General features: G+C 39.4%; 1 protein-coding gene across 1 annotated transcript; it reads right to left on the bottom strand.

Annotated features, from left to right (window-relative positions):
* Positions 1 to 546: 546 nt before the first annotated feature.
* On the bottom strand, positions 547 to 22,530 carry CCDC66 (coiled-coil domain containing 66; the record flags this gene model as incomplete). The annotated part of the gene is given in 22 exon segments (XM_084269553.1): positions 547 to 986; positions 1,633 to 1,719; positions 2,498 to 2,625; positions 3,091 to 3,368; positions 3,640 to 3,677; positions 4,188 to 4,666; positions 5,907 to 6,026; positions 6,409 to 6,556; positions 7,961 to 8,122; positions 8,870 to 8,954; positions 9,377 to 9,630; positions 12,447 to 12,449; positions 12,453 to 12,578; positions 13,384 to 13,560; positions 14,315 to 14,439; positions 15,417 to 15,520; positions 15,691 to 15,823; positions 16,707 to 17,127; positions 17,922 to 17,944; positions 20,140 to 20,204; positions 21,101 to 21,628; positions 21,863 to 22,530. Coding segments are annotated over 21 exon segments (4,149 nt in total). The 3' UTR covers positions 547 to 986; positions 1,633 to 1,635.
* Positions 22,531 to 23,326: the final 796 nt, after the last annotated feature.

Below are 23,326 nucleotides of genomic sequence, written 5' to 3'. Positions count from 1 at the left end.
GGTTTTTATATCGTCTTCAAAGTAGGTGAGAAACGTACCCAAACTTCATTTCGTGACCAGCAGTTCTCTTTGTGTTTAATTGTGACCCTGTGCGCTTGTTACAGCACTGAGTGACCTTACAGTCCCTGTCTTGCTACTCGTTACGGTGGGAAGGACAAACCTGGGTTTAATGCCTCGTAGTTCAGTTTGCATTCAGCCTCGATCTCTCCCCCTTTAGCATGAGGATTACTGGTGCTTTTTTTGTACAGCATTTTACCTGTTCCTTAATCCTGCCTGTTTCAATTTCACATCGGCTGCATTATAAACTTCCTTTTCCTACTTGACTTGGGTTGTACATCATCTTCTGGCTCCAGGAAACCAGCAGCTGAAGGCAAATAGCTGGTGTGCCTCCAGGCTGCCCCTGTCAGTAACCTCCTGCATATGCTCTGGACACTGTTACTGTTTCTGCCTTCTGGTTGTTGTTACAAGTTGTTATGTTTTGGATTTATTTTTTTCCTTCCTGGTTGTAGTTTCATTTTAGTACTTTTATGGGGGACATGCAGTTTAGTACCCTATGACCCTGTTTAGAGTCACGTTATTTCAAACTCAAACAAAACTTGTTAGGACAAATAGCAAAGGTTAAAAAGGGTAGTGTTAAAAAACCAAACAAACAAAATCCATAGACTTTATTCCCTAAATTTTAATGTTTTTACTTCTATTAACAGTTGATTTGTTTAAATTAAGAACAAACCAGTACTAGACTAGTGCAGCAAGTGTGTGTGTGTGTGTCCCAAACACGGCAAGTCTTTTTTTAACTCCCTCGTACCAGCGAACCCGAATGGATTTGTGAGTGCAGGTTCTGACCCGTGGCGCTCTTCGTGGCCTACAAGCAGAGGGCAGCACACCTGTATTCCCTTCCCCGCTGTGGGGAGACACCTTCAAGTGTCCGGTTGTGCCCAAGGACAGTCGCCGCGGGGAGGTTCCAGTTACGCATCTTCCGCAGAGATCTGGAAGAGAAACAGTTTTACACCGGATTATTGCAGCTTATGAAGACTCAAAGCAAACGCACTGAACACTCAAATCTGAGCAGATGCACTAATACTGATCTGGTCAGATTAAACAGAGTTCTACTGTGTTGGGCCCAGCGCACGATCATGGTAAGTTCTGCCATCCTGTTTGTTTTACTTGAGAGAGGGGAAAAGTTCATAGCCAAGACCACAGAAGTGCTAAATCTGGGACTGCCCGAGTTAGAGATTTTCTAAGCCTAAACCCTGTCTGAATATTTAAGTACAAGTGGTTTCACACAGTAAAAAAAAAAATCCGACTGTCTACTCAAGTCAGTCAGACTCCATCTTAATCTTTCATTTACCCAAGTGCACACGCAGTTCTACAGAACCCCACACAACAGTTCTGTACTGTGCTTTGGTGGTTTATATTTAATGGAGATGCCTTCAGGCAGCACTGCAGACCATTCGGACCAAACACCATCATTAGTTTAATGTATCTTCAATGTGAAAAGCAACATGATGCTAAAATCTATCTAATTCACATAATTTAAATATTTAATTTTTAAAAAATGCATCATAATTAATGACACTAGCAAACAAAGTGCTGTGCCTTTACAGTTTAAGAATTCAGAACATTGGTCTGTACCTCTCAAAATGGTGACACAAAGTTCTCTTCTGGAGCTACAGCAGAAATCAGAGCAGTCTCCAACTCCTTCTGCTTCTGCAGGAGGCCCTGGAGTAAAGGAGAGGATACATGTGAATGTTCTGTTTGCCCCACGCTGCCTGTTACCGGTTTGTATTCTAAAACTATTTACTAAAGGCTCAATGCTTTTTAAATCTACAAATTTAACAAAGCAGTATGCCGTAGTACAGTCAGCAGAGAGGGCACTCAAGATCTCCTGTCTTCTGCAAAAGACTTTCAAACATGACTGAAGTGGAAGCCAGTCTCTGGTGTTGCCTGTGCAGAGGGAAAGGGACTTTTCCATTGTATTACCTTTAACTTGCTCACTCCTCTGTGCATTGTCACTACAGCTGTGGTATTCTGGTGTCTGAAGCTGAACTCAAAACCCTGATGGGTACCAGCTTTTAGTCTTACCATAAATTACAGTAAGATAAAAGGACAGTGTTATCATTTTTTTACAGTGACCCTAATACAATAGCTTGAATCCCAGGTTATTTTGATTTTAGTTTAGAATACGATTATGTTTTTAAAGAAGTTATAGCAGCTATGAGAATATAAAGCATGTTAAGGCCCTTAGGAGTAGGTAACTAGGAGAGTGTGTGCCTTGATCACTATGGGAATCGTTATGGGCTCTGAATTAAAACAATGGGTACTGGTTATGGACCTTGAGTTAAAACAATAGGTACCAGAGGAGACTGGTTTGGATTTGGGAGATTAGCCAAAGATGAAATGAGTGTGCACAAGGATGGGGTTCAATCAGCAGACACAGTGGGGAAGACTATCAGTATTTATACACACACACACACTTATTCAGTAACCTTTTGCTTACCTGGCGTAGTTCTGACAATCCTTTGAGAATTGCCTGTTGTCTCTCTCTGACTTTAACTACATCAGGATTTAGAAGAGGATCTCTAACATGATCAGAGCTAAAAATCTGTCGTTGCCTTTGGTAACAATCTAGGAGTAAATGTATATTACATCAGTTAATACTCTTTAGCAATTTTGTTTTAATTTTGAAGCAGTAGATTTTTCATAGCTTAGGAAACTTGGTTTGGGTTGCTATTACATTACAATCACTATTTTCAAGTCAAACACTTCAACTCCTGAAGCCCCATCTCTATACAATACTACCAGAGAAGTGCAATCATATTTCACTGAAGGTAAACAGAGAGAAAAGACAGATAAAAAACCTAAGAAATTTTGTTGCTCCTCCCCTACCCCCAACTTTTTCTGTGGGTTATTGTTGCTTTTGTAAAAAAAAATACAGAGCATCATTTGATTGCATAAAATATCTGTATGGTGGCACAACACACATGGGTCACTGCAAAATCCAGTGAAGAAATGTATCAAATACAACAAATTGCAGCCCTTCAAACTATAACCTCTCTTCTACACAAATCAGTTCGCGACACATTTCAGTACCGTTAAACCGGCGATACTGCGGGTCGTGTGTTGACGGTCTCGTCACTGGTGCATCTGGATCAAGACAATACACTTCATTGGTTCGCACATAGGGGACAAACTGTGCAGAGGGTGGTCTTCCAGCTTCTGTAAGGAGAGGAGGGGAGCTCCTCTGCTGTGTATCTGTCTTGATGTTTTTCTCTTTTTTACTACTGTTGTTATGCACAAGGAAATTGGCAACACGGATCTGTTTTTGTTGCACTTGGTGTAATCTGTTCTTAACCAGTGGTGATTCAAATCTGCAGGAAACACTTTCAGTTAGAAAAACCACAACCCAAACCATAGAAAGTAATGTGATTAATTTTACCAAATAGTAGAGACAAAGAATCCTCAGAGAACTGGACTTCTGCTCATTTACTCTGGTTTTATATTCTGCAGTTTGCCTGGCCTTGTGTATTTTTAATAAGAGACAGTTAGATGCATCTATATTCCTTTAAAAAAAAATCAGGAAAGAAAAGCATGTCTTTTGCTTTTATTTATACATTTCATTAATGCAGAGTATTAACGTACCTTTCTTCATTCAAATGATTTTTATGCAATTGTTCTTCCTAGGAGAGAACCAAGAAAGTAAACAAAGTTTACTCTTCTATTAAAAGCTTTTGTTTTTCAAGGTATTCTGAAATTCCAAAAAGATTGTTTGACCTACGTTCAGGAGTTCAAAGACTTGCATTAGAGACTTGGGGTGTCTATGCACTAAGTTAAACAAATTACAGGAAGATTTGTGCCAATTTTCTATGTCTTTTGACCAAAAAAGAGCAGGTTTAATGGTGTCATTCTATCCAGCACACTGCTTTCAATCCCATTCCCTGTTTACACAATGAATCAATAAATTAAAGAGAATAAACGCTTTGCAAGACTGAAATAACAGTAAAAGGTAATTCACAAATCTGAACATCATCTTCTGCTGATGGAGAATGAAATGATGCTGTAATACTATTCTTTGCAGACAGGATGGCAAGAGGGACATTCTCAGTGCTTGTGTTACAGAATGGAATCCACATACGGGGAAAACTGTGGGGACTGAAAAAGACAGATCGCTGCTGTTAAGGATCAGTTACCTTTCTGACTCTGTGTCCCTTATTCTTCATACTTGTTTCTTCGTGAGGGGAAGGAGACTGGTCTGAATAACCACCCTTTTTTGTGCAGAGATTTCCAGGGCTATTTCTTTGTACCAACTGAAGCAGCTCTAACTGTCGTCTGACTTTGTTTTCTTCCCTTTGTTTTTGTAGCTCTTTAGGGTATCTTTCTGATGCTGGTATGTATTTCTTCCCAGGCTTATTTATGTTCCAGTCAGGTCTTTTGCTGTATTTTCCTGAAGGTTTACTTTGCCTTTCTTTTCTTGCATACTGTTCATACAGATCACTGTAAATGCCACCAGTCTCTTTTCCTGAAATGGTATTTTTGTCCATATATTGCATTTCCTTCTGGTGTTTTTTGCTGTCAGAACTTTCTTTATATTCTATGGAAATATCAGGTGATCCACAACACACAGTTCTTTCCTCAGATGACTCAGTGTATACTGAAGGATTAAAGTAATCTAAAAAATAATTACAAATCATACTTTAATTCCAAGTTTAAGATGTTCAAATTACTTGTTTGACATCTCTATGTGTATCAATCTACCATTACTGACTCTACTCAAAAACTGGTTGTTACTGTTTTGTAAGATTTTTATTCTTTTTGATGTGGAAGATAGACGTGACCTGTGGAAGCAAACTCCATGAGGAAGGGAAAAAAATAATTGGGAGAACAAAAATCAAATCACTGTAAAGCAACAGCAGTGTTAAATGAGGCTACATGCTTTTAAGAAGTAGAATTCTGTTTCAGTCATGGTATCTGAAGGTAAAGAACAAAGTAAAGCTTCTATTTAGTTTTTCCAGGTTCTGCTCTTTTGGTCATATTCTCAGTGCTACTAGGAATAACTTACTTTCCTAATTCTTGACTTCCAGTGGAAATATTTTTTCAATTTTAAAATTACTAAGGGTCCTATACAAAAACATTATTTAATTCTTAAAGTCTCCAAATTCACAACAGAATTCCTACCAGCACCGTCAAAATAAAAATACTGTTGCTCAAGCAAACAGAAAAAGCTTCTACTTCACCAGTGATAAGCTAATACATTTCAAAATACAAGGCATAAAGTGACTGCAAACTTATATGAATCTGCTTATTCAGCCCTCCCCTACAACATGAATAACTGCAGATTAAGTCTGAGCTGGGTTTTTTAATGGTGTGATAAAAAAATCCAGGTAATGCCTGGAAGTGTTCCATCTAGATGGACCCACGATTCTGCCTGGGCATTTAATAAGAACTGTAGCTTTTCTAAACATCTGAATATAAGCTCTGGTTTTCTAACAGGTCTAGTTTTCTAATGCAGAATTACTGACAATGTTTCTGCCAATATTTTCAAGGAGTCATTAGGAACCCAGCCCTACTTACTGCCAAACCACATTATGTGAACCTGTGAACAGTCACATTAAGTCTACTACAATTACATGTTTAAGTGCCTTAATAAATTTAGTCCTACATGGCTTGTGACCATGACTCTAAGTCAACATTACATTTCAGACTGTGTGATTTGATCTGTAACTGGTAAATAACAGCTATACAGACATTTATTCAGAATGCAGTGACATACTGTACTACTGCAACATGCCTGTGTCTGTCTAAGTGCTTATTTGCAGTTTTATTCCATTCTGAATGACAGTGGTTTGGCCCAGCATACAGTGTTTTACTGTCTTTCTTAAGGTGCTTTAGACTAATTAGGAGCTGCACACCTGTCTGTACAGCAGTGTCTTTCCGAGGAGAAGTCTGTTGAGCAATGTGGCTCTTGATGTCATCAGAAAAATGTCTTTGATGTGAAATGTCAGTATTACAATTTTCAAATTCTGTATCACCTAAAAAGAAATAAGTAAAAGTGGTCAATTTGGTAGCATATGTGCCATTTAAACCAGGTCATGGAGTTACCAGAATACTGTCATTTAAAACTCAAAGCAAGACTGAGAACTACGATCCATATCTACACATTCCTGATGATAACTCTCTATTTTCTTATGTAATATGGTATTTTAAGCTTATTAAAATGAAATACAGTGTTCTCCATATCAGTTAAACCGGTATTTGTTTGGAAGGCTCTTTAAATAAGCTGAAATTGAAAAGGAGCAATTTCTGACCCAAACATAGAAGGGGGAAAAAAACCAAACCAAACCCACCCACCACCAACTTGCATGCAAATACCAAAGAAACAGGCAAACTGAGTATGGAAAGACTTGTACTTGCCACCACCAAGAGTCTTCTGAAGTTTTGAAATGTCATGTCCCTTCTGGGCCAAGTCTTGAATGAGCTGTTCCTGCTTTAATCTCAGTGCTAATTCTTGAGCTTTCTGCATTTTCTGATAAAGCTCATTTGTTTTAAGTGTCATGAATTCCTTAAAAAAAAAAGTAAATATCTGTGGTCATTTATTTTGAGACTAAAATTAAAAGGATTAGTTAATCTCCATATAATCCTCATGGTTTTACATACATTCTTATCTGGGGTAAAGCTTTTGTTAAAAATAAAAACAAAACTAGGTGAGCAGGTGCAATACGTAACATACGACTTTTATGATCATAAATTCAGAACCTCTGCTGTGCTGATGAAAGATATTCAATCTAAGTGTTAAAAAATAAGCATCTATACCCTCAAAATTCTTTGGATATATATCTTTCTAATAAATTCATCTTTTCCTCAATGCCACCTGATTTCATCCATGAAATAAAAGTATCCTAAATAAAAATACTTTAAAAACCCACTTTCCTCCTACTTCCACAGAAAGCAGATGGCATGAGCCTTCCTAACAACGGCAGAACATCCCTAAATACGAAGGTTACAATTTCCAAACCCAGCAGGTTGAAGGTACAGGTGACAACTAGGGACAATCTCCTTTCAGAAGTGCTGTTGCCATCTCATGCACACATCCTACTGCATTTGCAGGTGTAAGAACGACCTATAGCACAAGAAGTTTGGAAGGAGCTGAACTATCACATAGAAAGTTTCCCAATTTCTAACCAGTTTGTTCTAGCATCTACCAGCAGATACTATACACTTCTGTCCAGAAAATGCAGAGACATCAAGGATCCACATTTCTGCAGGTTTTAGAATCCCCCTGTCTTGTGACATCATGGAATTCTGCCTCTGTTCCAGATAAGAAGCAAACAGTAATAGCTGCTACTGTGCCAAAAGGAAGAAGAAAACATCAAAGGTTTTAACCTTCCGCAGACACTTCTGTAACAGGTAATAATATATACAAATGCAAGATTTGTACTTACCTAAGGTCAAAATGTTACTTTTGGTTTAAGTTTTACATGAAAGGAGCATGTAAAGATCAGCAAAAATGACAGAGAACATGAATGATTTAAAATTACATTTCCAGAATATATTCTGGAAAGTCTTTAATCCAGAATGATCCAGTCAGATAAATTCACAGTACTGAAGCATCTTAAACCAACAACAACTGGATCTTACACTTAGATGTATTTATTTATTCAAAATTTGCATTCAAAAGTTTTCTGTATTACTTAAAACTGCAACTCTGTTTTTGCCAGTTCTTATCATTTCTCTTCCTGAAAAGGCCCTTGTATTAAAAAAAAAAATACACCTGCCTGAGACTTGTATGGTGGTCTAAGTTTATTAATTGAAGAACCAGATTTTTGTTTCAACTATCTAAATATCAAAGAGTTTTCGTTTTCAAAATGATGAGGCAACACCATTTGGAAGGTGAAGGACAAGAGCCATTTTCTTCAAACATGCTCTATTTACAGACTGTCTGTAGTAAATAAAATGTAACCCCCACCTCCTTTTGCTTCTGTTTCAGCAGATCTTCTTCAAACTGCCTCTGCATTTGTTGTTTCTCTCGTGCTAAGCGCTGTTCTTCCTCTTGCTCTTCCCATTTTCTCTGCTCTTCCTCCAATTGTTTCTTCTTCCGTTTCTCCTCTACCTGAGCCATTATTGCTTTCTAGAAAAATCAGGAAAACAATAAAGAAAAATTAAAAAATATAAAAATGAAACCTATTACAAGATTTGTTTGTGCAGTTCCCTATACGTATATAGTAATTGGATCCGGAATTGGATTTGGGCAGGGGGAGGAGCAATAAAGCACTTTTAAATACTCAGAGACAAACAGGAATAGCTTTTTATGTTTTCAAAAATACTTTAATTGTTCTTATAAAGAAATGGTGCTCTGATTTTTACCTTATGTGCTCTAAAAGCTAGTATTTCAATCTACCAGAATAACAGTTTGACCAGAACAGGCTCATAACATTTATATATTAAGAGTTTACACTGTGCCAGAAATGTGGTGATGCAGATACACCTTTAGTTAGCACGCCACAGAAGTAATGTAAATAACAGGAGATAAAACTGTAGATTCATGGAGTGGGCACCTCTAATTATCAGTCCTCCTGATGACAATGGAGGCTGAAGAAATGCACACAAACCTATGTGAGCTCTGAAGACTGCACTGGATGTTTTTTGAGGCAAGAATTCAGTTACAGCAATGCAATCATCTCTGCATAAATATGAGAAACCAGTAGGGTCTAACTGAACAAAACACTGTAAAAGCAACTGCAAGCGTGTAATGTGAAGCATAAAAGCCAAGTACCTCACCGGATTCTGATATTAAATCTCATACTTTATTCATGTGACAGCACTTTCATCCTCTCTTCACATTAAAATAGAAAACAGAAGTAAACCAGAAGTGTACCTGATGTTCTAACTGTTTCTGCCGCCGCCTGTCTCTCTCTTCAATCTGTGCAGGGTCCAGGAGAGCTGTCATTGAACGGAGGAAACTATGAACAAAGAAACAGGTAAAGGTTTTAATCATAAGGAAATAATCCTAAAGCCTTTCTTAATTAGGATCTAGTGGAAAGTTGGAACTAGATGATGTTAAGCTCCCTTCCAACCTGAACTATTCCATGATTTAAAGTAATTTACATTTCATATCCCATTGTATTAATTTACAAGTATGAAATTAATTTTACTATGAAACAAAGTGAAGTTTTTTGCAGTAAATTTTACTAATGAACAACTGAAGTACTTGTGTCTTTCAAAAGTGAAACAAGGATTTATAGAAAAAGCAAAAGCCAAATGAGTAAGATCCAAAGATCAGATTTAAAGAATGTTACTCAAATTTTCTTTTATTTTCAGTTTCTGAGGAAGTATCTGACATGTACTGGCTGGGAAGATGGTTAGCCTCACAAAGCTCACTCACCTGACTTTCTGACTCTGTTCCAAAGCACTGTTTTTAGCAGCTTTTTCTGCATTTTCCACCTTTGAGGGCATGATGTTGCCTAAAGCTGCAGGTGAAAAAGGGTGAATAAAAGCTGTCAGCTCCTTTGGGTCAGGTGAGAGGCAAAGACTTTCAGGCTGTGTTTTGTACATTCCATTTAAGGGATGTTGTGCATTAGCATTAAGGTGGTTCTTTAAAGAATCAAAATGTATTGCCCATCTGTCATGCTCTTCAGCCTAAATAAATATGAAGCAACAACAAAAAAAAAGGAAACAGGCTCAATTATCTATAAACTACAGTAAAGAAAACTGACAGTACACATCTCTAAAGGTCTCCATGGGGCTACAATACAAGATAGTAATTAATGTCCTGAATGAGAAAAGTGAAATCTGCATTGCTTAAAATGCAACTCAGATCAGAAATTACCCTACTGATCCATATACTTGGTCAGCAAAATCAAAATTCTACTATACTTAAGGGGAAAAAACCTACAAACCAAACAAAACAAGAGACCAGCAATGAAAAACTGAAAAGATAAAGGAAAATATAAAAAGTAAGTAAACACAGATTGAGGCATTTGTGTAGTGCTTTTTCAAGTTGTAATACTATTCCATTCCATGTTGTTTCTAATGGCACTGGGAATTGCTTGAGAGAGAGGTCAGTATCCTGTCTGCTCTGCCATACTCCCTCCTGTTGTGTGCCTGTTCTCTCTCTAGTAATACCAACAAGTGGCATCTTTTACGGTGTCCTACATTTATCCTGTCCATTTTAACTCTGGATGGTAGCAGAATTAACATGCTTTGGGCAGAGATATAACTATGTAGCTTCCTACTTTTAGAAAGACTGACCTATTAGAAAATAAGCCTTCTTTCAAAATCTCCTCCACCCACAACATCCACTGATGCACCTAAAACTTCTGTAGAGGTAATATACTGGGTTTAAGTCTCTTCTGTACTACCCAGGCTTATCCTTTTGGCTCAGTGTTGGCAATTGAGACATTCCAATATATCACTAATATAAGATTCTAATCCAAGGGGCCTTTGTTTCTTTATAGGTACTCAGGTTTTATCTTCTGACTAAAAAACTGTTTCCCTGGAGGGAGAAAATGCCTCAAGAGTTGGGAGTTGAAAAATCAACTTTATTCTTATGCAAGCCTATGGTACAATAGGCAGAAAGGTTGAGAGAGTAACAGAAAACCTGAAAAAAAAGATGTTGAAGTAAACAAAATTAAGTGCCTATTAACTTCCTTTGAAAAAGGCCCTGAGATTACTGTTGGGTTACTCACTGGTGACTGCAACCATCTTCCCACAGGGCATCTGTCAAATTGAAAAACAAGGCAGCTAATGAAGGAGCCTTTGCAGCCGTGCTCTCTTCAGTTACAAAGCTCAGTTTACAAAGGAAATCTGGTCTCTGTAACAACTGAGGAGGGGAAGAGACTTGTGTTGCTGTATAACTAGCTTTGGCAACAAGGTGGGTTTTTGGAAGGCAGGTAAGAAAGCTCTCTTCTAGTATTACAAGCTCTAAAGTGAAAATGAATAATTTGTGCTCAGGAATTTTACAGCTGCTGTTACTGCTTCAGCTGGGGGTAAAAATTGTAGCTTTTTAATCCAGAAGATGACAAACTGTGAGCATTTGTATTGTTCAAGTTTTAACTAAGGTTCTTCCTCACTGGTAATACAGAACATCTACTGATGTTGCTACATCTCATGCGTCGTGAAAGAAGCTTGGGGTTAAAGTGTACAGTAATTTGGAAATCTGGATTCTACACTTCAAAAGGCAGACTCTCTGGAAGAGAGTATCAATATTGGGCTGTGTAAGAATCCCACTGACCTTAAAGCTACTAGTAGTACCATGTAAAGGAAAGGAGTCAACTTCTATAAGAAGAACCTCCAGGGGTAAAAGATATATTGACCAAATTGGCCAACAGTGACAGTATTAAAAGTCTGTTCACATATTTCACCTGTAAAGCAGTAACAGTGGCCACAGTTTACTTCTAGATACAGTATAAGAGACCTACATTCAATAGCCTAAAAAAATCAAAGGATAAAAAAGGTAAGCCTATTTACTTCAATACTTTTTGGAGTAGATACGCTTAAAAAACGTTTCACAAGAGTGTATTTTTATTAAAGTAAGATTCCTAGAAGCAGAATGTGACCACTGTGAAACTCTGTAGTTGTCTGTGTAGTTGTCCTATAATTTCCCCTCTCTTTTCTCATCATTTTCTGCAGTCTACAGAAAACTTACTTTTATAAAGTGTCTAGCCAGTGTCTCTGACACCTTCCAAACCCTAGGGCTTTTGTATAGTAGTATCACTGCCTTCATCCTTGCAGCAAGCCTCTTCACACATCACCCTGGACACATGGCCATAGTCTAGTCTCTGCCACAGAAATACTGGAACAGCTACTGGCTGAAGAGTCAATTAGACTTTCCCACTGGTACCTATCACCCAACTTAAAAGTTACCCATGACTCTCTATTACAATGGCTCTATAAATAAGAATGATTGTAGGCAGTTGCTAGGTGGTTACTAAGAAATGGATCAAAGGAATTGTTTAAAGGATCAAGTGTTGTGGAACACTAACAGCAGCTATTGCAGTGAAAACTGAAGTCCAGGTTTCCCTAACTGAACTGTCTTCATTTTAACACTAAAAACCTACCCATAGATGAAGATAACCCTTGCATAGGTGAAGACCCTTCCTCCATACAGGCACAGTAATTAAAGAAGATGACACAGCAGTTATTATAATTACATGTAAATTACTAACTGGGGAGGTATTACACTTTAACAATTGTGTATAAATATAACAAGAGCTGGCTCTGTGTGTGCTTGACTTGTGGAAATCCACTCAGGCCTGAATAAAAGCACTCTTTCTCCTGCTTGCCTGGGAATTGCATACCAGGTAACAAATCCACTTTTTGGACAATGCTTTTAACAAAAATGTGCACATAATTGTTGCTTCTTCATTAGGTATGGTTTCATCTCTTATTTCTTAGAACAAATATGGAGACAAAAACTTCTTTTATTCCAAAATGACCCTCTAAGCCACAGGCACCCTTTATAAATCAAGCTTTTCTTCTGTTTTTTTGCTGCTTAGATTCCTTTTTCTCTGCTTGTCCAGCTCTTTAAGCCACTTCTGTTGCTCAGGTTTCAAAGCACTAAAAGGTTGTTTCTGGGCCACAGCTTCTTAAAATAAGGTGCTAGACTCTTCCTTGTGCAAAAAAATTAAGTACCTTTCTAGCCACATAATAAGGCTTGGCAGAAAACTGCCTTCAGTTGCTATGCTTAACTGGACCCTTCTCTTGGGCAAAGAACAGGAGTGTAAGTTTGGAACTAGTGTCCAGTGTCTGATTGCACTGTACAAATGCTTCACTTGTTAGAAAGAAGAGTAAGCCAGCCTTTGAATACTATTCTATCAGTTTCTCACTCAAAAAAACCTTTACTTCTATGTATCCTGAATAAAAAGCCATCCCTTCTTCCTATGCACTGCTCAGTCTGTGTTCCAAGGAGACCGAGCACCATGATCTAATTAGCAGTGGTCTATCTCAAGTATGTTCTAGATAGTCTTAATTATTCTGTTCCTTAATGGATATCTGTATTACTTAACTCCAGCAGCACTGACAGCTTCCAATGCTATCTGACAAAAGCCACTCTTCAATCAGTGCCTACTAGCAAAACCTCAAAAACTACATCTTGAACCTTCTGACATCAATACACTACTTTAAAGTCTTCTTATAGGTTCCCACTTCTCTATTTCTTTAATGCATACCTAAAAGTTCACACCTTCAGTACTTGTTCTTCACATCAGTTTTGAAAATACTCACTCTTCAAAGCATCAATATTTTGATAAACATTACTTCAGACACAATTCCCTAGATGGAGCAAAGACTCTGCTGAATTATTCTAGTTTAAAAGAACTACTGAAGAGCTACATCTGTTGCCAATAAAGAAGTAAAAAAACCCCAACACCTGCATGCAATTTAAAGCCTTACCCCTAACACAAATGCAGTGCCACTGACAGCTGGTAAGTCAGAAGAACTGAAATCAGAAGACTGCCCAGCTGGAACACTTGAAACATTCAGTGGAACTTGATGAGGCTCCGTGGTTAAAGCCTCTGCACAGACCTGGTTTTCCTCAGTGGTAATAACTGGTTCAGCAGGAAATACTGTCTGCAAATGAAGTGACCATTGTCTTTTAAGATTCAATTTATTTAGCTCACCTGTTTTTTTTTGTAGTAAATAGACTTTCACATGTAACAAAAAAGTAAATTATCCTGCTAGAAGCTGTTATTCATTAAAACTTCAGCCAAAGTTTGTAACTAAGCATCTCACATCCTGTATATCCTAATTATGTGACTGAACAAGTTCTTATGGGGCAGAGTGGTAACTTTTCTGCTGAAAATGCCACAAACCAACCAGTGTGGTTTTGCTGTAGTAACTGATAGCTGCAGATACAACCCTAACTCCTGTTTATCAGCAATTAATTTCACTGGAGAAGCAGTCTCATCTGACATACATTCATCTGACACAGCATTTTCAGAGGGACAGCTGACTTTTTAAAAGACAGGGTAGAACAAAAATGGCTGTGCTTATTATGTAAGCAATCAAATATATGTCAGAGCTCATAAAAATGCTAAGAAGTACATAACCAGGAATTAGATTTGAGACTATTCCTCAAGACAGAACTACAGGAATAGGTTGTTCATGGTACAAAGATCTTAATTTGTGAAGCTACAACTTGGAGCAACAGTATGTGAAACAGGGAACTGTAGCTATTCATGCCATGGAAGAACTTAGTGACCACTGAGACTGGTTTCTACTGGATTCATACTGAATAGAAAATGTTGCATGAATTAAATGTTGAACAGTTCTGGAACAGTGCTGTGGAAACTGTGCTCTTTTAGTGTTTAATTGATAGCCTTACCTTATCTGGGTCTGCTTTTTCCACATTCTTTTTATGGGCCTTATTATTGCCAGCTTTTGCCCAGAAATAACCCACCTCTTCCTCCAAAGCTTCTTTCAGTTTTTTTTTCAGTGCTACCTGTTCATCTTAAAGAAAAACAAAACCAAAAACAAAACTAACAAAACCACAACAAACTACATAAATAGCTCCTCCTAATACAGTTGTGTAGCATTCTGGGGATGTGTTTGTTCTTTTATGTGTTTTTTTAAAGCAGCAATCCAGGTCTACCCTGTGATTTTGATCATAAAATGGACAAGAGCAAGTCACCATTGTCCATTTAACAAGACTTTGCTTCTAGAAGGATGATGGCTCAGCTTTTGCCCAGAGATGTAAAGTTATCTGGGGAATCTCTCAGAGAAAACTACAAAACACTGAAGGCTTAAGAAGTCCCAGAAAAGAGGGGAAACTAACAGAAATAACTAAGTATATAAATCCTCTCCATTTTATTATAACAATCTTGGACTAGGTAATATTAAAACCAATGGAGATATACATGGAAGTTACTGACAATGCAGACTGGAACCCAATCTGCAAACAAACCACAAAGCTACTGCATGTGAATCATAAAAAGCTTAATTCATCAGAGAGAATTTACAAGTGTGCTAGATGTTTTTACTCTCCAACAGATTCATTCCCTTTGGCTAGTGATGGGGCAGGACTGCAAACTGCTTCAAGCTCCAATTGCAGTTTGACACATTCAGTCGTGCTTGTAGATGAGAATGATGCTTTTCCCATTAAAAAACCACAATGGATTTGTTGATGCTATCAAATACTGGTAGCATGTGACAAAATTGGTGGCAAGTAACTTGTAAAATATGAAGCACAACTGAATATATTTGTTAGTTAAAAAGCATTTTTGCAAGAATTTATAGATAATCATTGCATAAAACTTTGAAATTCAAGAATCTCAATCAGCCTTGGAGACTAATAAAACAATGTACTTTCCAATTTATTGCAACTGTGCTGACACAAGTACATTTCAAAGAGCATAAGGAATACAAAGTTTCTTGATATCCTGAGTGTAATAAATTGATTAAAAATATATTCAATATATCACAAGTACCTAATTCCTTCCTCCATTGAGTCCTTCTAAATTCTAGTAAGGCTTTTGCCCCTTCTCTTTCACCCAAGGTACTAAACATGTCAGCAGGTTTCCAGGAATCCTTTCTAGAAAAAAAGGAGGGGGGGGGAATAATCAAGAAAGATAATCTGTTAATTTTAAAGGTTAACTTTTTAAGTAGTGTTCATAAAGATTCTTACTGTGATAAAGAACTAAAATACAAATCTTTACTGGAGATAGTGTCTGCAAAAATTGTAACACAGATAGATATACGTACACAACTTTCTGTCCTGGCTGTGGATATGCTTCTTGTTTCTGGATTGAAACAGAGTTAGCTTCATCTGGAACAGATGAAACTTCACAAGGTTTCTGGAGCAATGCTGTGTTTTCCTCTGATGCCTCATTAGTAGCTGTGGTAGAATATAAATATTGTAGAATGTATGACCACTAAACTTTCTTTAGCATTGAGTAAATACTCTGAGAACAGCAGAAACATTCTAATACCCCACTATTTAACAGAACTTGTTTTCAGCCCTGCCTGTACAGTTAAGAGACATAAGTTACAAATTCACAGAGTATCTTTAGAATGCTAGACTTAAACACTTATTCTTGGCTAAGAGTTCAAACTTTGGGACTCTATTTAACTGCTGTTTGTTTTATTCTTGGGGGCAAAGAGCTGATCACCTCCACTGGTCCACAAACAAGAGCAAGGATGCAATACAGGAAGGTACACAGTAGTTCTTATGCTTCTGAGTAGAAGAATTGGGGGGGGGGGGGGCGGCAAAACTGTTCAACTGTGAAGTTACAGTTAGGGAAAAGGATACATGTACCCCTTCAGGCCAGAGGAAAATGCTGCTACTGCTCAGGACATGCAAGACCTGAACTCCTCACAAATCCAAACAGGCCTATCTCCTTGAGGTACTGGGGTTTTTTTCAAACTCCTAATGGTAATGGTACAGTGCAGTTCTACTATGCTTTTTCCCCCAAGTGTAAAATGGTTCCTTTTTTTTGCATGAAATAGTGGCAGAATTGCTAGCTGTTTTGCTCTTCTAAGTACTGGAATACTTGCAAATAATCCTTATTTTCTACTGTTAAAACTATCAAATGCTTGGTTCCTGAATGTAACAGGCAATTTCAAATCTGTAACAGCAAATGGTATTTTGTCTGAGAGCATTATATGGAAAAGTAAAATCTCTGCAGCATGCAAATACTTAAATTACAAACTCTGTAATTTAAGTGCCACACTTTGTTCTGTTTCCATGAAAGGAACTTATTCAACTATCTGTATCTTACCCATTTCCTCTTGCTTTTCATTATGAGTCTCAGACGTGCTTCTACTGCTTTCTTTTACGGTCATCAAAATCTCTTGAAGCTGTTCTTGTGTTAAACACACCAAACTTCTTAAATCTTCAGCTGATACACATGGATTTTGAGCTTTCTGTTTGTTTTTTTTAACAACATCAGGATTCTCTGAATCAGGATATCCATTTATGCTATCTCTTTGGAAAACCAAAGGGTGATCTTTGATTGTGGCTTCATGTGAGGAGTGTTTAGTAACTTGCAGTTTTTCACCTTTTGTCATTGATAAGCTTGACTGACTCCTTGGCTTTGTTATATTTTCCTGCTTGATAAAAGGATTTTGTGTTGATCTCAGAACATGCCCAGTATGCCTTGTTCTCAAAGCCTGTTTAGGTACTCTGGCTTTATTACCCATCTGTTAAAGCAATAAGATTTTACCATATATTAAGTAAAGAAATAAAATTGCACATATAAAAAATGAGAACAAGATTGAAGCAACAATAGTGTAATTTTTCTTTGTTATATCAGCAGAAACTAATGAAATGTCTTCATGGGCACTAGTAATACCTTGGAAGAGAATACAGCACCTAAATTTGTCATTTGAAAACAACAGTATGAAAAATAACTCATGTAGAAGAATTAAGAAACATTAATTCTGCTTTTCCTTGTTTTTTTCTGAAGCCTGGCTTCAAACAGGTGTATATTTTCACCATACAGCCAGTATTATAATTTTATTCTTGGTTTTTTTTTTCATTCTGTACTGAAGTTTTATCCTTTTCAAGGTCCTTGATGTCCACCTGCAATTATCTCTGATGTACTGAGACCATTTTCTGCTTTCCTTCCCCAATTCGCTGCATGCCAGTTTACTCAGAGACAAACTGTATCACTAGAGTGGAACTTAAACACGCTTCAGATCCCTATATTACCAGAATCCTTTTAAGGTCTCTGAAAGATCTCATTTAGATGACTCCCTGTGCTGTTCCATGTTCTTGGAAAAGTAAACTGAAGCATTCTGCAAAGGTAAATAGCCACAGAACTTTTAGTTCATCCTTTTTAACAGCTATTATGAGCCTGAGAAATACATATTCATCTTTCATAACTGATTACAAGTATTTAGACAGTCCAAATCTGTTCTCAAACTTCTGTGCTGTTAAATTAACTAGTTAACTTGTGTGCTCTAGAAAAAAAAAATTAAAAATTCCCACTTACCTTCATTGCAGGCTTTGATTTATCTTTTGGGAAATAAACACAAACATATGAGAGAAGCATTTAATAGCAACTTCCTCCTGAAAAGCAATCTTGATAAATTAGTAAACTGTTATATTAATCTGATTTTTATAAGATGGGGGGTGAAGTACTTTTTCTGTGTAACATCTGCCCCAATTATACTTTTTTTCAGAATTTCAATATACACATCTTAAAGGTATGTTGGCAGGGAGCAGGAGAAACAGCTCTACTATAGGAACTATTTCTAGTTTTATATAGATCTAATCAAATTATTGCGCCAGCCTGATCCTCCCCTACTGTTCATTTTGTTTCTCAGAGTGCCCTGTGGTAAAGGCTTTTTTGTTTGCTGATTGTGATTTTTTTTCCCCAGTTTGCTTTCTGTGTCACATTCTTCCAGGATAGTCCCTGCATCCACACACCCTCTTACTACATGATGTTATCTGTACCCATAGCTGACAGGTTAAGGAAACAGTACTTGCACAATCACGACACCCATTATTATCTATATTATCTATGCCCAGAAATACTCTTTAGTCTTTTAACCCAAATCTGAGAGGATGCACAGAGGTGTAGTGGCCCCAAAAATAATATTAAGAACTATGTTTAATATAGAGGGAGCGTGGTACTCAACACAAGAAGTCATGCACTTATAGCTAGTGGAAAAGGGGTGTGTGCATGTGATACCTTAGTGGAACATGTATACTGGAAACAAAGCTGCTTCAGCTGCACTATGTAATTATTGTTCTGGCAGTGGTAGCAATTATACACCTTTTTTTTTTTTGCATTTCAAGACACTGGAGAACACTAACTGTTCTTTGAAGGCTGGAAACCACACTATTAGTAGTTTCCAATGTCAATTAACTTGGGAGTATCTGCGGGGTCCTGCAGTATACTGGAAAAGCGTATCTCAGGGATTAAAAATCCTGAACCATCTTGATAGTACTTCAGCAGTGAAAGTGTTCTGCAGCCATGTTTATGCCTGGGTTCTCAAGCACTCAACCTTCATCTGACCAGGTTCCTTGAACATTCAGAAATTAAGTGTGATTCTATGTGCTGTGTGTATGAACTCAACCTCTTTGTGGAAAGGTAAAAGAAATTGGGTCTTTGCCATCACAGGGGGGAGATCCATAACATGGATCCATAACATGGAACTCCAAAGTGCTGTTACTTTTTTGTTCCTGTGTAAAAGTGAAACAACTACCCCAAGTAGCAGCTTAAGCTACTACAGAATAATCCTACTTCAGTTCCTAAGACTGTGAGCAGTGCTTGATAGTGCAGAGAACAGAAATTCACAGGTAACAGAATGTGATACAACCCTTGATGCAGTTCCATTCAAGTAGGTGCTGTTTATATCAGCTGTACAAACATGTCAGTTCCTGGAGAAGACTGTTTGTTCAAGGCTAATTCAAAAGTAATGCTTTACCTTAGAGCAGTCTGGAATGCATACAGTCCTATGTGGCCAGTGATGCTAACTATCATTAGGAAAAGCAAAAGCTGTAGCATTGCTGGTTCAGATGTGTTGCAAGGCTTTGTTTCCAACAGACTAGTATTCCTTACTGACTCAAATACCCCATAATGCCTCAATAGACACATGGCTGGTAAATGCAGAAAATATAACTTAGAGGGCATTAATCAAAGAATTTCTGTATCCTGACTGCTTTGTAGAACACTTTGCAAACATATGACTGACAAATTACAAAAATATAATTTATTGACATTTTAATTATTAAAGTGTACTGGAAAAGCGTCTCTCAGGTGGTAGTAATAGCCAAAATAAGCAGCTTATTGAAAATCATAAACATCAACTGCCAAATCTAAAGCTGCTTTAAAGTCAGAAATGTGACTGTAATGATCTAATTCTGTGCAAATTAAGCAGTGCATTATTAGGCTTCTTTCTCTAGTAAGTAAGATGCTATAGCATTACAGAAATTAACAAGTCATACTGGTCAATATCTAATAGTAACTAACATTTTTTATGAATGGAGAGACAAGCTGTAAGAGTCAAAACTAGTTCCCAGCAGCTCACTAGTGGTCAGACTACTTGGTTCAGTATCAAGCTGGTGAGTAAGAGAACTTGTAAATAATGTACAAATATTCTTCATAATCAGAAGAAAATATTTCAATAAATCATTTTGCTTAGATCTTAAGTAATCTTTAAAGCTTCTTTAACTTAAACTTGAGATAATTAAAAAAAAAATACCAGAAGCCGCTAAAATTAGCCTAGGCTTTCCATCCAGCACTTCAGTTTCAAGTTTCAGCCCATCTCTGCAAAATGAGAGAGAAGAATTTGAAATATTCAGTAATAATAGCAAGATTTTTACATTAATAACAAGAGGAACTGTACTTAATTATGACACTGTATTGATCATTGGCCCAGATGGCCTTTCATACACCAAGCTTCCTACGCCTGTGAGAAGTTACTTAATACAAAGAAACCACTAGGTCTGAAAGAGGTTATCTTGTTATTACTGATACTGGAGAACTTGGATTTGTACGTTACAAAGTAGATCCTTACTCTGAAGCTGCCACTCTATATTGTTATAGGTAGCAATATGCCTCCCTCAAGAATTTAATTATCCAACAATACGAAGCCTTGTGCTATGAAAGATGCTAACCCGGTGTCCCTGAATGCCAGCGCTGATCACACAGAGGGGCTGTGTTCTGAAAACAGTCTCTATTTGTGCTGCCAGGCAAAGCGGTCCACACTTTGAAGTGAAGGATTTTCTTTCTTTGATGAATTAATTTGAGAAAAAAATCTAATATAAAAACTGATACTCAAAATAACGCTTATCTTCAAGCTGCCTTTCACTTTAAAAACCAAAAGCCTAGCACACGGACAGCTGTACCGAACTGTCCGATTAACAGGGGCGCGCAGAAGCGCCCGAAGCTGTAACTCTAGATATTTCCAGGGGCAGACGGCAGCTAAGCCGAGCCCAGCACCTCTTATTCATCTTTGTAGACGCTCTGTGTGGGCAGGAGGGGTGCAGGCTTTCGACCGCGCCCAGGAGCGGGCACACGGGCGCCGTCCCCTCTCTCCCCGCTCCTTGACGGTGCGCCGGGGAGGGCTTCCCTGACCGAAGGGAACGCGACCAACCGGGTCCGAAAACGGTACCGCTGGTACAGGCGGTTCTCTCACCGCGGAGCTAGGGTGGTTTTAGTACCTCACTCCCCCTCCAACCCGCCTCACAGAGCCCCTGTAAGGGAAGCGCCTGCCCACCCCGCGGCTGCATGAGGCAACCTCGCCGCGAGGCTCTAAGCGCCTTATCGCCGGCACGCCGCGCGCCTCCCCTCGCCGCCGCGGGACCGGCCCCGCTGCGCGAGGGAAGGCCGGCAGGTTCCCGGGCCGTCCCTCCCCGGGCAGGGCTGCGTCCCAGCCGGGGGCAGTGACTCCCGCTGCCGACCCAGTGAGTTCCTTTCTCCTCTCCCTCCTTACCCCAGATTCATGGCTCTGCCCGGCGGCGAGCGGGTCGGCGGAAGCTGGGCAGACGCGCTCGAGCCGCGCGCATCGCTCGCTCCGTCCCTGTGTACAGCGGTTGCCAGACCCGCACAAGGAGCCGGGAGACGATAGGCTTCCCGGGCAGCGGCGGCTTCGCCAATGGGCTCGTCGCACACTGCGGGGTCCGCCGCAGCGAGGCGTTGTGGGGGATTGAGTCCGGCGCCCGGGAGGTTTCGCACAAATCCCGCTGCGGCTGTCGAGGGTGCACAGCAGTTACACGGGGATTATCCCCGGCGCTCGAGTGGCGGCGGAGGGAGACGGGGAAAAGAGGACGAGCGGGGAGGGAGAGAAGATGGGCGCGCCACGGCGGGTAGGGGAGGGCGGTGGTCTGGCTCTGTTGTGTGCGGGCCGGCTGATGCCTTTGGAGCGGCAGCTTTTCCTGGGAGGGTGGCTGCTTTTCTTTCGCCTTTTCCCTTCTTTCTGTTGCTTTTTTTTTCCTGGTGTGGCTTTGACCAAGCAGACAAGGTAGGGAAGAGGGGCGTGTGGTTCAAGACGGGGCCAGAAATGGCTGCCGGTGGCAGGCGGGTGTCTGCTCGGGCCAGTTAGGGGCTTCAGCCGCCCGCCGCTGTCCTGGTGCTGTGCGGGGAGCGGCGGCCGAGGAATCTCGCCGAGGAGAGGAGATACGGAAAGCAACCGAGGAGGGACAGAGTCGGTCGGCACAGCCAGCCTGGCGGCAGTGCGCCGGTGTCCCGGCTGCTGCGGCGGTAGCGCGGGGTGAGGAGTCCCCAGCCGCGGACCTCTTCGGGCGTCCGCTACTCGGGGCGCCGGGGGTTCCCGTCTGCTCGTCGGGCGTCTCTCGGCCGCAGCTTCTGCTGGCTTTAACGGGTGGTTCTGCTCAGTAGACTCGTTGGGCTGCTTACGCGGTTTCTGCATGACGGTCCTGTTGAACTTGGGGTCCAGCCCTTGGGGATCCTCACTGGTCGCGGTGGGTTTCCTAGAAGTGCTCTCGGTGGTTCGTGGTCCATTTGCGATGTTCCTGAGGTGCGCTTTGGAACTGAATCTTAAGCACCGTCCAGCCTGTGGTACCGTTGGGGTAGCTTCTTGCATAACGGGACATGTAAACAGGCAAATTACACGAATCCACATTCGCCTCATTTTTAGAAAAAAACATCTTTGACTTATGTAAGGAGGATTTGGCCGAGTTGAGTACAGTCGGATTCAACAAAATGCTTCAGAGCCCACTTAGATCTTTTACTGTTCAAGATGGCATTTCAGCTTATGCTTAAAGCCAAACGCTTACAGAAATCCTTCACTTCAAAGGACGTTAAGACCTTAAGACTTGTCCTCAGTAGTGTTGCTTCTAGATGTAGTTAATCTTGTCTGGCCACAGGTACCATATAGGAAGGGATGGATCCCGTAGTGCCTACTCCATCTGCCAGTAATAAAAGTTTTGCCCTTTTGGGACTACAAGGAAAACGAGTAATAATAATTAATGGGGCCGAGCTTTTAGTGTGTATGCAGAACCTGCTTTCTGACATACTAGCTGAACTGCTTTGTATTTGTATAAAATAACATGTCATAAGAAAAAATCATGTATTTTTTTAAATACTGTTTTGCAGCCCTTCATATTGTATTTATTCATTGACACATCAGCTAACAAGTCTGTGAAACAAAATTAGGGAATAGAACAAGAAAACCATTTTGGCTGCCTTGTGTCACTGTCTCTGAATCTTTTGCACTCTCGATCTCCCTGGAATATCAAGACTAATCTGAGTAGTAATTTGTCTAGGATCATCATTAAGTCCAGGGATGAAAATTTGATGTGAGAGAAAACAAATGAACGCATACTTATTGAAATCTGTTGAACCACAAGAACATTGAAATTGGATTTTTATACATTAAGAAGGGCATTGTCTATTTAACTTGGATGAAAGCATTTCAAACAGGCACC

Source organism: Gallinula chloropus (genome assembly GCF_964237585.1).
Source record: "Gallinula chloropus genome assembly, chromosome: 12".
In the NCBI taxonomy this organism is placed as follows: Eukaryota; Metazoa; Chordata; class Aves; order Gruiformes; family Rallidae; genus Gallinula; species Gallinula chloropus.
The sequence above is the reverse complement of the archived record's forward strand: the minus strand, read 5'-3'. Positions and strand labels throughout refer to the sequence as shown.